The sequence below is a fragment of the Aedes aegypti genome, chromosome 2, assembly GCF_002204515.2.
Source record: "Aedes aegypti strain LVP_AGWG chromosome 2, AaegL5.0 Primary Assembly, whole genome shotgun sequence".
Taxonomy (NCBI): domain Eukaryota; kingdom Metazoa; phylum Arthropoda; class Insecta; order Diptera; family Culicidae; genus Aedes; species Aedes aegypti.
In genome coordinates, this window is record NC_035108.1 from 151,159,349 (window position 1) to 151,178,434 (window position 19,086).

Below are 19,086 nucleotides of genomic sequence, written 5' to 3' on the forward strand. Positions count from 1 at the left end.
TAGTCAATTTTTACTCAAGGAATTTCCAGTTTAGAGTTGATGAAGCCAATTTTGTAACTCGAGTCGACCAAAACGACTCGACTGGATCAACCGTCGACCGGAAAAATCACTCGACACGGCTCTGTCACTCGAGGTTTTGTTAATAAAAGTGACGGGATTACTATGGGAGTCGACGGATGACTTCTAAAATATGCAGCCTTCTTTGCTTAACTTGTCATAATCTCAGAAATTAGCTTGGAGTAAAATGTAGCGTCAGTTTTGAGGATTATGAGGGGAAAAGGTCATAATGAGCTATTTTCCTTTACTGGTTAAATAGGATATACGTATATGTCGCTTTTACTTACTGTGTTGCGAAAGGATTTGGTAGTTTGAGTTGAAAATCTAGCGGCAGTAATATGAAATATCGTAAAACTGCCATATATGAAGAAATATTAGGGGAAAAGGGGTAAAATGAGCTATTTGTCGTGGTCCGCATAGTTCGATATATTAATGGAAGGGTTTGCGAGTTATGAATTGTAAATCAAGTGTCAGTTTTGAGGAATTTATTGAAACTATCAAAAAGTCTAAATTATAGGGGAAAAAGAGGTAAACTGGTACATTGGTCAAGTTTGTTCAAAAATATTATTTTGCATATACATAGGTTTGCCGATGGGTTTTCAATTATAAAATTCATCGATTTTAATCAGCAGAAGCAAATAAACTCCTAAAAACTCTAGTTTTCATATCAGAAAGGGGAAAATGGGGCAAAATGATGTACTTCCGATGGCGTGCGGTGAATGAAAATGGCGCCATTCGATTTCTCGCATGTTTTTCAATGAAAATAGCTACTTCCCACCTCCTGAAATCAGCGGCACGAAATAAGTGCGATTTTGGGTCGGTTTTTGCCCACTGTGCAATGGGACAAAGCCTGCTTCTCAGCTTAGTGTTCTTATGAGCACTTCCACAGTTATTAACTAAGAGCTTACTGTGCCAATGACCATTTTTGCATGCGTATATCGTGTGGCAGGTACGAAGATACTCTATGCCCTGAGAAGTCGAGAAAATTTCCAACTCCAAAAGATCCTCGACCAGTGGAATTCGAACCCACGACCCTCAGCTTGGTCTTGCTGGATAGCTGCGCGTTTACCGCTACGGCTATCTGGGCCATTATATTCTATATGAATGTATTTTTTACCATTAATTATGAGATTTATAGTTCTGTATATCATGATGATTTTGAAAGGCCTAGATTCTCTACAAAAAAAAAATCTAGTGAATTCCTGAGATTACTAGCAGAGAAAATTTGCGAAATATATGCAAAATGTTGCATACTAACTTGTCTCACTAATTTCATTGCCTAATTTATAAAATTCATAAGGACAATCAACTTCTTAAACTCGATTGAAGTTTTATTCAAAATGAAATTAGGAAAAAGGTTATTTGTACGAAATTAATCGATGAGTTACAGTAATGCATACTATCAAAACCGTATTTACTGACAAATATTTGGACTATATTTTGTCAACAGGGATATGAATTTTTCATTACAGGAAGAGATAGGAAACCAGTTACTAAAATGGGAAAAATACTCTTATGCTTGAACTTCTTAAAATGTTCTAAAGCTACCTTCTTCGTCGAATAAGTGCATAATGCTAAACAAAACATTAGGTATCGTTTGGAATCCATCCTGAAAATTTGATTAAATATATCCCGGTATTACTCCAAAAATGTGACTGAAATTGACTAAGAAAACCTACATGAATCCAGGGATTTCTTAAGAAATTCTTCTAACAAGTTCAACTGAAATTAACAAGCAACTATTTAAGCAATCCTTCCACCGATTCTAAGAGTGAATCTTAAAAGTTACAAACCATTAAAAATAAAAATATTGAAACAATTTATTAGGGGATGTTTCAAGGATACTACCAGGAATTCCTCTAAAGAAACCTTAAGAATTTTTCATATAATTTCAGAAGAAATTGCTTTAGGGATTTTATTCTGTTTTCCTGCCAAAGTTACTTCAGAAGATTTGCTAAGAAATTATGTCTAGGTTTCTTTCAAGTAGATTTCGAAAATTCTTCAAAAATGCACGAAGTAAGTTTCAAACGAAAAAGCATCCAAGTGCATCAGTGTACAGAAAGCGTTGTGGGCCGCGTAGCCGTGCGATTAGTGTCGTCAGGCAGTTGAGCGCATTGCGTCATGGAGTGTGGGTTCGATACCCGATTCAGCCATTGAAGCTTTTCGTCAAAAATGTTTTTCGGATGTGTGCCACTGGATCATGCTTGTCCGTTGTCTATTCTGTGCAGCTATATGGTTGAAGATGATGTCCGTGTCTTTTTTAAGTTATTTTAAAGTATTTTCATGTATTTTAAGAAAGTTTGACTAAAAATTACACATAGCAGACCTGTATGAAGTTTTCTGAAGCTTCCCCATGAATTTATTCTAAGCTTCGTATCATTTTCTATTTTCGTAAACTTTATTGTCTTTGTCATAGGTAGATTTCTAGAAGTTATTAGGCTCTAATTTCAAAATATGCAGTTTTCTTTTAATGAAACAAAAGTCAATATCAGACGATTCAATCGATTTTGTCGTCTCATGGCGAAAAATATAAAACCACCAAAAATAACTCAACATTTTATTTTGATTTGGCAAAAAATCTAGTGGACATTTCATAAAAATTTGTGAGATAATTTTAAGGGACAATCAAGATAAAATAACTGAAATGATTTCACAAGACATATTCTTCTTCTTGGCATTAATGTCCTCACTGGGACAGAGCCTGCTACTCAGCTTAGTATGAGCATTTCCACACTTATTAACTGAGAGCTTTCTTTGCCAAAGTTGCCATTTTTGCATTCGTATATCGTGTGGCAGGTACGATTATACTTTATACTCAAGGAAGCCAAAAAAATTCCATTACGAAAAGATTCTAGACCGACCGGGAATTGAACCAAGACACTTTTAGCATGGCTTTGTTTTGTAGCCGTGGACTCTAACCACTCATCTAAGGGAGGCCCTAAGACACAAGACATCTTCGATGCAATAGCAATTTCTTTCAGGGTTCTCTGATAATTTTACTAAAATTATAGTTTATCATTTAATGGTACCAAGAATACTTTGCAGAATGTAGAGATACGAAAATTTGTTTCACATTATTATTGGAAGTCAATCAGTATCTAACCAAGATTCGAAAGAGCAGAACGATTTTTCAAATCTCCCTAATGCACAATTGTTCCATCCTAACATAGGATTCTCGATATATATGGGGCAGTTATGCATATGCAAATTGTATTGTATATGTAACAAATAATTCCCTGCTTCGTCAAAGATAGCAACCCGGGCAGGTGAAAAATGCTTAGTAATAGCAAATTTTGATATGGACAGGCTTCCGAATTCTCACTCACTCTCACGATAATGGATTTATCCCTCACAGCAATTTTCAGCGATCAGCTGCCTTGGGATTTTATCCGTCCACAAAACAAAGCGAAAATAGATAATTGCACATTTCCGCAGCTGCGAGAAGTTTGTTTTCTCTTTTTCGATCCATGGAGAATTTTTCCTGTATCCATCGCCACGAGCAGCAGTTGCTTTTATGCACCAAATTAACCACTCCTTTCGTCAAGTTGGTGTGGTAGCATGGTTAGCGTGCACGCATCGCGGTTGTTTTTAGCAATGTTCTAGGTTCGAATCCCATCGCCGGCACTAGTTTTTGTTTATCCACATAGTGATAATTCTCCGGAGCAGTTGGTGAGAGAAAATACGATGGAGTGAAAATCAAATTATCCACAGAGTGGAGTGATTTTCGGTTATCCACCATCGTAGCTCCAGGGAAAATTAGTGTGAGCGATAAAAGATGTTCGCGCGAGGAAGCGAAAAAAGCATTCTTCTTACGTGCGAAAAATCATAGATTTCGCATCATTGATACGAAAATTCAGAACCCTGGATATGGACATCTAAAAGTGATATTAACTTGATAGATATAAGAGATAAAAGATCTGAAAATGATATCTAAAATTTACTCCTGGAATAGCATTAGCATATCATATTTAGCTTTTGTAAGATCTAACCAATATCAGCGAGCTATTCATTTGATCTGCAAACATCAAATTTTGCTATGGATCAGAAGTTCCAGGAATAAAATTTTGATATTATCATCAGATCTTTTATCTCTTATGTCAATCAAAACAATATCTCGATTTGATGGTCAGAATTTCGCTTTTGCTCGGGAAACGCACTCGAATCAAATGGATTGCCGAGACAGAAATAGCTCCGAAACGTGATTTGGCAATTGCATAAGGAGTGTGGTGGCGTTTTCTGTCACAATCTGTTTACGATTGATTCGGACACTAGCACTGGGATCAATACTACAACGTACCTACTAGTTCAACTTTCTCGCAATGGATGTCCTTAAACTACGATACGAATAAATTTTAAACAGATTATCATCGAAGAACATTGTGATATATTCTGGAAATCATTTTATTGATTCACGCCTTGTGTCAATGTTACTTGAGCGGAGCATGACCCATGAAATCAATAGCGTCTTCAAGTACGATCCCATTTGACCTGCATCAGTCTCCGATAGATCAAGGTGAAGTGTGGACAGCACAAGCGAAAACATCCGACGGTTCAGTGAAAGCAGAGAAAAAAGAGGAAGATATTACGATCAATCAGAACCGAAAAAAAAACTCTAAAATTTCTAGTAAAAACGAAGCAAAAACAAGTGCCACACGGTGGTGAAAATTCGCTGAAACGAAGAGTCGTCGTCTTACAGTCACAGATTATGGCACGGTGCCTTAAACGATTACATAACGATAAATTAAGGCAAAACTGACAGCATACGAGAAAAAAGCGAATTTATGAATTTTCCTGTTCACAAGCGATTTTATTAGGTTGAACAATTTTTCCAATCAATAATTAAGTGAGACATGATGTCATATTTCTTAAATGGATTATAAGTGGTGACTACTGGTGATGAAATCTAAGCGTGAATTTGAACATATAGGGGAACTTACGTATTCTCGGCAGTCAAAGCCGATGCCGCGCTTCTTTTGTAATATTCTCGGATATCAGCAGATAAATTCCGTGTTTGTCTGTTTACATTTATGCATTGCTCAACCCACTATCGTTTCACACCGAGAGACTTGTCAAAACGCTTTTGGAAACGTTTTTACAATGCTGCGAACAGCTCTTGTCAGTGTGACTATTGTCGGCAGCCTCATTCTGTTCGGCAACTTTCCCATAAGAACTGCTGGTGAATCACTTCGGCAGCTCCAAATCAGTCGCATTTTGAAGCGTGTTCATTTGTATTGATGACATCTCTAGCGGTATTGTTTGTTCAGTCTCGGAAATCTCGTTAGTGGGAAGCGGACAGAAAAAAGAATCATATGAATGTTTTCATTGACGAGTTTTGATAGAATGATACTGTGAATTTGGCGTTTGAAATTTGGTTGCCGATAATAGTCGAATGGTGCCGAAGCCGTACACACCAAATTTTTATTGCTGGTAATCAGCAAATTTTTGCTGATTTTTTTTGTGCTGTAAGTCCAGCAATCCATCCAGCAAAATAATAAATTACTGATCATCCAGCAAAGTGAATTTCGATGAAAGTGACAGTTGTTATGCTGAATATTCAGCAATTCAATTTGCTGATCGATCAGCAATTGATTATATTTTATTATTTGCTGCTTTCCAGCAATTGAAAATTAAATTCGTTTTTTAATGATTGTAGTAGGTAATTTCCATATAAAATATTGTAAGACGGTTTGTTATTACACATGTAAAACACTTTTATTATCATTCAATAATTGAACACCTAAATCGGAGCAAAAAAAAAATCTTGTGCTGGGGGAAAAGGATAGAGCTGACCCATATTCGCTTGTCAGATACTGTCACCATCCTAGAATGCAATCGCAAATTAATATTAAGCATTATTAAAATGTTTCGTGCTTACCAGATACCACCTAGAATTTAGATATCACAAACAATTTCAGATAAAAAATGAAGTATATAAATTTCAAGTTTACTAATCGAACAAAACAAGTGCTAGAAAATCTCTGGTTCTGCGTTTGACAGATCGGACTGTTTGCTGGCTTACAGCAAAAAAAAGATTACTGATATAAATTCAGTAATAATCATTACTGATTTACGGCAAACTTTCAAATCTGTCCAATGAAATACTGTAAATCAGCAAAACTGAAAGCATTGACAAGTATTCAGCAAATCATATTGCTGAATATCAGTAAATAAATCGAAAAGTACTGTTTACCAGCAAAACTATGCATTGCTGAAATGATTTCAGCAAACGAAATTGCTGAAACATGGATAAGAAATTTGGTGTGTAAGTCTCCCTATCTGGCAGCTTTTCCATTTCCCAAGAAGGTTTGAATATTTGTGGTTTATTTGACTTTGCTAGGATGAAGGTGTCATAATGTTAGTCCCTTCCCCGTTTATAGTTAGCATCGCGTTCTCACTTAAACAGTTATTAACTGAAAACTTTCTGTGCCCAAGCTACAATTTTTTTGGGCCTGTGAAATTTATGCCCAGGAATGTCGATAAAATTATCAATCAAAAGATAGGGTAAGTGTTCCCTTAGTTGTGGGTGTTCCTATAGTTGCGGTAGTGCCGTTTTCACTGATTTTGTTACATTAGCCACAGAACCGACACTGCCAATCGACGCATTGGCTTGTTGATACGCGGAATAGTTGAAAAGAGCACTCAAATTGCTTTAAAACTGATGAAATATCACTTAAACTGCTAAAACATTTTTTACTTGTACCAATAGTTGCGGTAAAGTGTTCCTATAGTGGAGGATCCCATAAGAAAACAACGGATACCGCAACTATAGGAACACAAATTAAAATTATACCTCAACTAAAGGAACAGTGTATCAATAGTGGAGGTATTATTTTTCACTGACATGCCGTGGATTACTGCGATGAAATCATTTTTCTCATTGAGTCAATGGTCTTTACTTCCTGTTACAACTCTAACATGTACATTAATTTCACTTCTTGAATTTAGGCGGTTAAATGAATTTTTACCGTGCTAAGTACCTCCACTATTGGTACATCTACCCTATCCTAAATATCCTATTTATTACCACGCTTCGAAGAACACCAGTCCACCACTTCCACTGAGGAAGACTCTTTGCTTGTGCATTTTGCCCTGTGTTTTGGAATACATATCTTCATATATCACATGTCGATAACAATACCTTAACTGGTTACGCTTATTGGCCCACAGTCCTGCTGTACTCAATGAATTTCTTGGATAACCCTAGACAGCCGTTGTACTCGAGACTTTATAAATGATAAGCTATGTACTGAAAAGACCTTTTGAATAACCGAAATCAATTGTTTACGTTTATTCATAACCTCTTATCAGCTCGAAACAAAGAAGAACATATATTGTAAAGCCTGCTTGCCTGTAAACCATAAGCACTTGGGACCATATTTTTGCTTGTCTACTGTACGCAATGACCAACACTACAGCATCTAGCCCAGGCCTGCCCAATGTACGGTTAATTTATGCGGCCTGTGTAAAGTTTCAAGACTCTTCACATTTTTGGTCCGTTGACTTTTCTTTCAAATAGAGATTACCGAGGCTTCCTTTCTTCCTTATTTGGCTTTACATTAATTATCTTGATAAAGCCTCGCCAACAATAATTCGCCAATTCACTCGGTTCATGGCCGCTTCTCTCCATCCTCGACTGTGACCCACGCTCTCCAGGTCCTGGTGCACCTGGTCAATCCACCTAGCTCGCTGCGCCCCACGCCTTCTTGTTCCGACCGGATTCGTAGCGAACACTATATTTACAGGGTTTTTGTCCGGCATTCTTGCAACATGCCCTGCCCAGAGTTAAGCGAGCCCGTAGTTCATCCTTCGCCGCCACACGCCGTTCTCCTGTACGCCGCCGAAGATCGTCCTTAGCACTCGGCGTTCGAAAACCCCAAGAGCTTGCAAGTCCTCCTCGAGCATAGTTTATGCCCATAGAGGACTACCGGTCTTATGAGCGTTTTGTACATCGTACATTTGGTGCGGGGGTGAATCTTTCTTGACCGCAGTTTCTTCTGGAGCCCATAGTAGGCACGACTTCCGCTGATGATGCGCCTTCGTATTTCCCGACTAACATTGTTGTCAGCCGTCAACAAGGATCCGAGGTAGACGAACTCGTCCACCACCTCGAAGGTATCTCCGTCTATCGTAACACTGCTTCCTAGGCGGGTCCTGTCGCGCTCAGTTCCGCCAACCAGCATGTACTTTGTTTTCGACGCATTCATCATTAGCCCGACTCTTGTTGCTTCGCGTTTTAGGCGGGTGAACAAATCTGCCACCGTTTCAAATTTTCTCCCAATAATATCCATGTCGCCCGCGAAGCAAACAAATTGTCCGGATCTCGTGAAAATCGTGCCTCGACTGTTAAGTCCGGCTCTCCGCATAATACCTTCAAGCGCAATATTGAACAACAGGCCCGAAAGTCCATCGCCCTGTCGTAGTCCCCGCCGAGACTCGAACGAACTGGAGTGTTCGCACGAGATCTTCAGGCAGTTTTGTACACCAACCATCGTAGCTCTGATCAATCTTGTGAGCTTCCCGTGAAAGCTGTTCTCGTCCAAGGCTAACCAATTTAATTTTCAGTTTTGTGAAAAGCTGATATTTAAACTTGGTAATTCTTTGAAATTTTCGTAAATATGAAATCTGAATAATCTTAATCTTAAATTATGATTTTTTATTTTAATATTTTGCAGGTAGATTGTATCATTGTCTTTTGGAATTTGAATAACTGCTGAAATCATTCTACATATGAATCTAATTTGAGAAGATCGATTGGAGGTTTGTTATGAAACCGTGTTTTTAATTTATAAGATTAATTTTATCAGGATTACAACCACAATTTCTCAATCATGACTTAATTTTTAAACTTCATTCCTCTTAATGAAGGCTAATATTCTCACAGATTCCAGGTTTGAATTTTACCTAATCTTGAAAGTGATTTACGTAGAATCTTTGGCAGAGCTATTAATGTAGGAAGACATTTAACAAGATCCTGGACAGGTTTCCCAAACAATTCTGAATCCAACTTTCATGGACAACAAAATCCTAGAAATCATTGTCACAGAGTCCATGTAGTTGAAGCCGAGGTCAAATCATAGCAAACTTCAAAACTGAAAAAGCAGCTTTTCATAAATTATCGTGTAAACACAAATAAAACCCATAAGAAATATGAGCCACACCCATTCTATCAATAAAAAAAATGCACACGAGGATTAATTAATCTGCACGCAGTCATTAATATTATATTCCTTAAACGTTACTCAATGTTTCAGCAGTTAGAACTTGAAAGTGAAACTGGGATCGATTCCAGAGGAAATTTTTGAAATATTTGCAGCTTAATCCATGTCAGTTATGATTTTGCAAGTTTACTGGTAAGATCTTCTAAAAGTTCCTCTGTTCCCTAGTAGTTATCGGCAGGATTAAAAAACCTTTCTCAATACACCTGATTATGTTTTTGCACGAATTTTTTTTTACACGGCCGTGCAAAAAAAGTTTCCATACATTTTTTTCCGCCAAAACCTTATTTTTGCATGAAACGTCGAGAATTAGTGTTACTTTTTTGCACGGTTTTTGAAATTTTGAACTGAAAACTTTTTTTACACGGTACGCATCCCCCGTGCAAAAACAGAATCGGGTGTAGTGATAATTGGTAGATTTCTGCGAAATTACTTGATGGATATGTGACGGGGTTTTCAGAGTGTTGTTAGAGAAATTATTAACGAATTCATCCCACGGCTGATAAGTTACTCCTGAGAAGCCAATCATAGAATTCCTTAAAATGTCAATAGATACTATGTTTAGCGAGGATTTTTTGAATTTCTGATTGAGTCCACGAGTAAAACTTGTAAAACTTTTAATACAATCTTATGAATTTCGAGACAATCTTCAATTAACTCCTGTGATTATCTCATGACTTATTCCCGGCACTTTTGATTTATTTTGGCAGGAGATTTTTGGAGATTCCTTCAAGGCTACAGGACTCATTCTTTGCAACAATATGCACCGTTTATGAATAAATCATACTGCAAAGTTTCAAGCATTTCTACCGAGAAAACCCCCAATATCAAAATGAATTAAGGTTCCTAAAAACTATCTAATTGACATTAATGTGTAGATAAATTCCTGATGGATTGATAGTAAAATCTCTATTGTTGATTCCAGGCTTTGGAAAACATTAACAATCATTGACGCACGAGTCATAATTGTATTCCTTGAATGCGCACGCATTCACACAAAACGCATTATTTTTAACGTTCATAGAAGGTAATGAGACACGATAAAGAAATAGAACACACCATATTCTTTGTTTGATACCGCTCACTGTGTGTCACCACGTGTAACATTCGCTGACACTCTCTCATTCTTGTTGTTACCAATTTTAAGCAAAAACTAAATGTCGTCTTGAATGCTATCTCCTCACGTACCATGAGAGAGAATGAATACCAACATTCATAGAGTTCTCCGAATGCGGTGTCACAAACTGTTATGATTCATGAACTGTTACACTCTCTGAATAAGGATTGATCGGCTTATTCTGATCAAAATCCAAACTCTGGTTGGTTTACAAAAAAAACTGTGTTATTAACGTTCAAAATCTTCTCCAATTTGTTACACGTCCCAATTTCCGTAATCACAAAATATACAAATCTTAACATTATCTACATGGCGAATTTCAAACGTGTTTTTGACAAATTTTTTTTTTGAGATCTTTGAGAGGTTCGTTTGAACATTGATTTCAAAAGCATCCATTTTTGGGGGTCCGCAGGTTGTTTGTTGAACTTTAAAGGGGGCCGCAGCTTCAAAAAGGTTGAGAACCACTGTTTTGGATTATCACGAAGGATTTAGTCTCCTGGTATAAATATCCTCGTTTTAGTATAAACTACGTTATTCCTAGATAACAAAACATTCATATGCTTCCTAGCCCAAAATGCATGCACGTTCCATTTACGTAATACAGTCGACTTTCCACATCTTGATGTTCTATATCTCGATATCTCTCCCTATGTCGATGATTTCTTCGGTCCCTTCATTCTGCATACATTTTAACTCTCCTTATCTCGATATTCTCTATATCTCGATATCTCCCTATCTCGATGTGTTCCTGGTTGATTTTCGCTCCCGAATTTCTCTCCGTATGTCGATATGCCCATTATCTAAGGTTACTAGATCCGATTTCTCAATGAAAACCATTTGCGAACACGAAGTGACGGATGCTTGTTTATTATTTTCCTAGTAATGGAGTGGTTCTCAATCTAGTATTCACCAAAAATGTGTTCTTTGTCTCGATCTCTCCCTATCTCGATGGTCCCTTCGAGATAGTTGTGGAGAGCTAACTGTCTTACGTAAATTGAGATTTTAATGTAATTTTGAAATGCTAACAAATTCACATAAATAGACATATTAATTCTAGAATAAGCATTATTACTTAAAATATCTCAGATAAATTTCTTACGAGCAGACTCCAAAAGACAAACATATCTTTATTAGAAAAAACTTCACCCATTTAAAAAAAAAACTTCGATTTGTTAATTGAGGTTTAAGTGATTTTTTAATTGGGGTGAAATATGTTTCCTATACTGTAATGAATTATACAAAAAAATAAGCACGACGGTGATCCCATGTACCGGTATTTTCCTTAAGTAATTGTAGTGCTTAAAATTATCTTCAAACTAAAAAAATGATGGAGAAAATTTCTGGACGATATTGATCATCACAATGGTCTTATTTTTATGGAAATATATTCACAAAATGACACCTATGAGTAAGAATTTGTAGAAAGTTTTTAAAAGTTCCTATATATTTCACAGAATTTTCATTATTGCAACTAAATGAATAAATTTATACAACTTCGAATGATGAAATTTACTTTGGGGATCTGTTTTAGACACCTACTACTGTTACTGTTAAACAGGGTAACATTGGCAGGGGGATAACATTGATAAGCAGGGTAACTTTAATCGAAATATTTACCTGAGTAAGATCGATGAAATTTCTTCTCGTTCTTATGTTCATGAGCTGATAAAAATAAAGGTTTTTGTAAATATTTAGCTCTGTTCGTGCGTATTTTTTTCCACTTTCCGAAACAATTCTTTCCGTGATTATAGATACCAAAGATATCGATGTGATAAACGATTATAAATATTAGAACATGATGATATAAATCATTTTGCGATATTCAATTAACCCCTGAAAAAAACATTCGAAATTTGTTCAAAATATTGAAATAAGTCAAACAGCCCTAAATCAAAAAAGTGCAAATATGTGCAGCCAAATTTTTTCACGAGTTTTTAGTTCTTCTTCTGCTTTCTGGCGTAACGTCCCAACTGGGACAAAGCCTGCTTCTCAGATTAGTCTTCTTATGAGCACGTCCACAGTTATTAATCGAAAGCTTTCTTTTCCAAATTGCCATTTTTGCATTCGTATATCGTGTGGCAGGTACGATTATACTCTATACCCTGGGAATCGAGAAAATTTCCTTCACCAAAAGATCCTCGACTAGCGGGATTTGAACCCACGACCCTCAGCATGGTCGTGCTGCATAGCTGTGCGTTTACCGCTACGGCTATCTGGCCCCCTAAGTTTTAGTTAATATCTTTAAATATCCTTGGAAATAAATTTTAACCTGGGACAACCTGGGACAAAAAGTATGGGATGTCTGAATTTATAATAAAAATCGAATATATTCTTTTCAGTGCACGCCTCATATAGAGCCGAACCTTAGGTACGATTTTATATATCATTTTATTGCGATTATACAGTATAATTTATTCAACGTATACTTTGTTTTTGCACTGAATTCTTTACTTTTCTTAATAATTTCAACTTTGACATACTATATCAAAGGAATATCAGGAATATCTCGATAGAGGTGTTTACTATGGAATGATGTTCAAGAAAAACCTATCAGAACAAGTCATTTTTTCGATTATTAGCCACCCGATCGCCCATAGTGGGCTTTTGGGGTAATTGTTTTAGCAGGTAACGATATTTTCAATATTACCGTTCATTGTTTACATGAGTGATCAATATTCCCCCATATCAGCTAAATAAAAAACAAACAAACTTAAATCTAATAGAAAACGGATCACAGTAAATAATCACAAGCGGTGGGTGTCAGTACCTACTTATTTAAAATATATAAAATTTGCAACATTTGCATTTTCAGTTTATTTAAAAAAAAATGTTATTTCGAATTTGCCTTTCGATGCTCTTGATAGAAGCACCACACTAGACAACGAACTAACATGCAACGCCCAGAGGCACAGTAGGGTAACTTATATAACTTGGACATGCATATAATTTGGACAGACTAGTCGTTCTATGCTCATTTTTAATGAGATGGTGACGAATATATGGACGGGAAATCATGTATTGCATTATTAATACAATAAGCTACTTATTAATGACGACCATTTTCATAACAATTAGAAATTGGCTTCAAAAATATCAGAATTGTAAATTGTATCAACAGAACATCTGTGAAACCTACGAATGCAAGAGGATGTGCACCTCAAGAATATACATGAAATGCAATAATAGTGCGCAGAATTGGCATTCATAAAAAGTTCAAAAGTGGCAACATAATAAAATATGTGTAAAATTTAAGCTAAGTTCATCTAAAATCTTAACATGAGTATACAAGGCTTAAATCAGGTGATGTCCAAAATAGATTATGGTTTTTGTTCAGTTGATATAATTTGGCCATCTGATGAAATACACTGGAAAATCGTATGCATGCATACTTGCAGGCGTTTTTCGTGGATCTGATGATATTCGCTTACAGTTATTGAAATCATCGATTATCACTAATATACACATCCAATAAGCGAAAAAAATCATAAGCCACATGTAAACTCTTAAAATGTTATGATACTATCATCTTTTTTAAGAAACCATTGTATGGATATTGAGATAACGCCTCTGTCCAAATTATATTCAGATGAGGGTGTCCAAAATGTATATTTGGTGTCCGAAATGTATAATAGACAGGCCGCTGAAAAACGCTATTTTGGAAGCTAATGCTACAGTTTGTAAGCTTTTTCTCCCCAGAAACTCAAAGTACAATAGAACATTGAGCATATAAGTAACATTACATAATAAAATGCTAGTATCTTATGCAGTTAATCGATCGCCGTTTCCAGACATATCCTTAGCCTGTCCAAAATGCATAATTTACCCTAGGAAAAATACGAAAAGTTTTCCCAACCTGAGGCGGGAATCCAGCGCACACTTCTTAGCACAATGCGGCTAAATACCTGATAACACTAACCGCACAATATTCGATTATACTCATTGAACAACACTAATAACACAATTTTATGATTACATACTATGACGCCTCCCTCATACAGCATTCCAATGCATTTATTTTCAATAAATCAATGTATTGTTGTGTTTTTAAACAAAGGAAATTTAGTACTATACCATTTGATTCCACTAGAGTTTGTATCCTTTGACTATTTCGACCTCAATTGTAAAGCAGTCTTCAGTGTCGTGTACTAGACTCGACTCAACTGAGTTTATAATTTTTTAGAATTTAGATTTAGATATAGATCCACAGGGGTTTGACGGTATCATTCTGAATGCAACAATATGTGTGTAGTTTTTGATGTTATCAAAATTGTATTCACAATGATTGAATTTCCTTGTTATTTCACAATCGTAAAAACCACTTCTGCCAAATACTAACAATTAAGACTTATGTTAAAAGCTTGACCATGGCACACAGAGAAAGGTGTGCCAGGTGAATGATCTGCATTCGCAATGATACTCTCGAATGCCATTTGCTCGTGATTTTTTTTTTTGTTTTCACATGAGCTACTTGCAAACCACTGCCACCAGTGACCGTGAACTATTTCAAATAGAATTTTACGATGCCGTACGACGTACAAATTGACATGCGGTTGACACTTTGCATGACAATATTTATCACGCACGGAAATACGCACCAGAGAGCAAGAATTTCACCACTCGGGAAAAATGATACAGTGAAGGACCGTTGCTTGTTGTGACTGTAAGATGAGTCGTTTTAGCGACGTTTCATCGCTTGATTGGAATTATCTATGATTAAATGTGCCATTATATGTTTTGGGGCACGGCGACTAATTTAACTTTGAATTCTCTAAGCAGCGACTACTAAGGCAAAACATCGATCAGGCGAAAGAGAAAATCGGAGGCAAAGATAGATAAAGGGGAAAAGGCACTCATTTTCATCCCGCAAGCACTTGAAACATAGAAAATAGGCGAGAGAGACATACAGCCATCAGCGAATCTTGGCGACTTGAACGGCTGCGCGTATAGCTACCGGTACAAAGAGGGGAAGACATTTAAAAATACTTTTCAATGGCACCGTTGCAAATTCTGAGCAACCGTACCGAGCGCCGCGAGAGGCTCATCCCCACCCAAATTTGGGACGCAAACTATGGCCATGCAATGCACTACTACCAACCGATGATCGATTACCTAGATGCAAAACGTCGCGGCAGGACTCCGGAGAGGATACCTTATCTCCCGTATACCGAGGAGCGAGGTCTGAGCCGATTTCATAGAAATGACTTCGTTTTTCGGCCCTACTCATCGGAGGAAATTGCGGCCCTGTCCAACGAAGCGGTAGATAAGGCAGTGAGCTATCTACCCGATTATCGTTCCGATATAAAACGCTCGGTGCTCAGTGTGACCGCGACTGCCGACGCAGCTAGACTAAAGAAGCACGTTACGCCGGATAGTGTAATTGACCGCTACCGAAGGAAGCTCTCTGAACGTTCCACCCAGCAGCAGAAGAAGGATTGCCGAGAAACGATGGCATTGTGCAAACGGATGCAGTACTTCAGCGATTTAAAAGGAGACGACATGTCACAGGACCTCAAGAAAGCCATCCGCGGCAAGTCCGCCAATCAAATCTCCAAAATTCTGCTGGCCGAGAGTTCCAAGTCTCGGGCTTCAGAGGAACGTTCCATGAGCAAGGTGTGCCGTAGCTCTTCGGTCACGCGTCAATCCGGCAATCGCGCCACCAGTGAAGTTCGCTATATCATCAAATCGTCCTCGGTCAACCTGGGAGAATCCAACGAAGAAGCCACCGAACAATACAAGGCTGTCCACAACCAGGTTGACAATGTTCGACGTGAAATCAAGAACTTCGCCGTTAAGACCACCGAGTTCCTGCACGATACCAGGTGAATCAGTGATCCTATTATTTCTTCCCCCATAAGGACTATTAGTGCATTAGAGGACATTGTGTGTTAGAAAAGATAGTAGTGCCCCCTGCCTGTAGTGATGGATGCCGATGCTGCTAAATAAGGCAATGGTCAATTTGCTTGGTTCCGCTGTCGCCATTAATCTTTGTTCCTGTCTTTCTCGCCCAACGTCACCTCTTTCCTTCCGATTCGAGTGAGCATGTCCACGACCACGTCTATGAGTGCTGTTCCTTACGTCAAAGCGGGAAATTGAAGTGAAAATGAATACCACTAAAAACTAACCCGATTTGAGGAAAAATAATTCTATTTTTGTGTCTACGGGAAAAGGTCTCCGATGCGCACTGATTGTGTGCTAGTCTGCGTACTTAGTACGCGATCAACAGCCTTAGGTTCGTCGTAATCTACTTCCTCTCGATTCTCGTAGCTTTCCCTGCGTTTTTTTTTTTTTTTTTTTGGTTGCGGAGGTTCTGATAAATCTGCGGCTTTTTTGGTGGTCAGACGATACGGTGCACAATCTCCCCCAACCGAGAGTGTGGCATTGAAATAGCTGACATAGGTAATTAAACCCGTCAAAGCCGCCAACCACCACATCATGTGTCTGTTCTTCATGATCAAAATATTTTCATTCACAAATGAGGTCACAGCCACCATTATTGTGTGAGCCGCTAGTGGATACATTGACGTCTAATTATGCAAGGATTTGAGCTACTTTTCGAATAGATCGGTGCATTCACTTCATTCAAAGATTCGAATGTAACATGCATGAACATAGTTTTTCAGAGCGATAACATTCTCAATTCATTTGTTTACGTTTCGTACAATCTTCAACTATGGTTTTAGCTAACCATCCAACAATTATCAATGGACTTACTGCTCTTGGTTTAATTTTCGTATTGTCAAACTTTAGTAACATATTAGATAATACACCCGTTGCACCGTCTCTGCATCCTAAAATATTTTTTTGATTTAACTATCTAAACAAATTTGTGTGATGTTTATTAACTTCTTAAGCTACTCATATAGTAAACATGATACATCTTGTGTTTCTCTACTGGTATCACGCTCTAATTATGAGCATTATACATGTGTTGCAGACATAACGCGTGTTATTTTTGAACTGGTGTTCTCGTGAAACTTCCGACTAATGTTAGGCTCCTTTCTTTTTTTTAATTAACGCATTTCACCTTAGTACTTGGCAGAACCAGTGTTATGTAGAATTAAAATTTTCTATATTCATGCTTGATTTTATTCGCAAGTGAACGACTATGCTTGAATCTCAAAGGATAAAAAATCGTGCATGAGTTTTTCATTTTGGTTATTTTAATTAATTTGGTTATAGTCGTGGATGATACTAGGTATACAGTATGTTTTTGATTGAGTGCTGAAGCATTGCATAGCATAGGTGACTTTACACACACATTGTTGTTAGCTGTATAATGCTCAACTTTATCAATTTTGAGATATGAAGGGTCGCAAAAATGCGTTTGGAATTAACGGTTTTTTTTTTTCAGATAATAGAAATATTGCACACAGAAATATTTACGTTTGCTAACCCGACCAGAAGCACATAACAAGATAATAACGCATTCATATCAGCAGCAGTTAAAAATTACAGAAGTTGATATATGTTTGTTATAAAGATGGCTTCGTTCTCAACTTGTTAGATTTTTTTTAAATTTCTTTATAAGTATCAATTCATTACTTATATCTGAGTGTTCTGTGTTATTAGATAACACTATCATTCTTATTTGGTAAAACAAATTTAAGATTTTATTAACATTTTGTTAACAACATATTATATTTCATTTGCCGTAGCAGTTTAGATTTTTTACAGGTGAGTTGATTTCACCTGCTTATAAGAGAAAAAAACACGTTTTCAATTTACTTAACCTAACTTAACCTAAATATATAACGCATTAATCGTGGCAATAGAAGATTGTAACAATTTTTGCCTGAAATGATTGATTATTTTATTTGACATTTGTTCTAATGTTTCATCATTGGATATTCTATGTGTTAACTTGTTAGATCGTTAGTAACAACATTTGGTATAGTTTTGACAACGCGTTAAAAAGTTTGTTTCAAAACACATCCGATAATTTTGTTATTTTGTAACATCCTTTCAACACATACTGTAATAATTGTGTTATAATTATAATAGGATCAAGAGAAAAACAAACTACTAATTCTAATCTAATCTAATCTAATCTAAGCGCTTGCACAGCCAATATTGAAAAGCATCCTGGAAATATCTAAATTAATTAAGGTATTTTCTTGTCAGTATTAATATTTGCAGAATATCGGCAATATGATACAAACATTAAAAAGGCCAGGCCCACTGTGCAGACTTTGGGGTTGAAGGCAATTGAAAAAGATCATGACTATTAGGTTATTCACGCATGAATAAACTGATAGGCAAAACCATTCCAATTCATGAAGGAAAGAAACGGGGACAACCGTACCAACCGCTTCGATTCAGGGTTATAGGTAAAATCGTTGGAAGTGGCGTTGCTAAGAAAGTTAATGCACACTTCATTGTTGAAATCCTCGGATGGGACATAGGCATTTCTTCCTCATGTCCTGGCTCTAGAGCCTTGGTTTAAGCGCCTTTGCTCGCTCTCTGAAACGAAATGAAAATTTATTTTGCCCCTTACCCCTTATAGGACGCCGCTATACAGGAGTTGTTTTCTATGAATTCATATGTGCAATTTGACCCAAAATTATAATATTGAGAATTCAAAACGATCTCACCAGATTGCATGTGCCGACGTTAGTTGTTTTTACTCCTGGATCGTGCATCCCGTTGTAATCGCCAATGCTTGCTAGTTGCGCTTTGATAATCAACGATAGCTTTTTG

The 19,086-nt window shown here is 37.0% G+C and overlaps 1 protein-coding gene across 2 annotated transcripts in view; it reads left to right on the top strand.

The window, feature by feature from the left end:
• Positions 1-19,086, top strand: part of LOC5574161 (paramyosin, long form) — a 68,907-nt gene that overhangs the window by 35,557 nt on the left and 14,264 nt on the right. Inside the window, exon 1 of one of the 2 annotated variants that reach the window (XM_021842735.1) lies at positions 15,364-16,208. The exons of the other annotated variant lie outside the window; for it this stretch is intronic. Within the exon in view, the coding sequence (XP_021698427.1) occupies positions 15,379-16,208 (830 nt within the window). The 5' untranslated portion in view covers positions 15,364-15,378. Of the gene's footprint in view, positions 1-15,363; positions 16,209-19,086 lie in introns of those variants that run through there. 2 annotated transcript variants of the gene reach the window in all.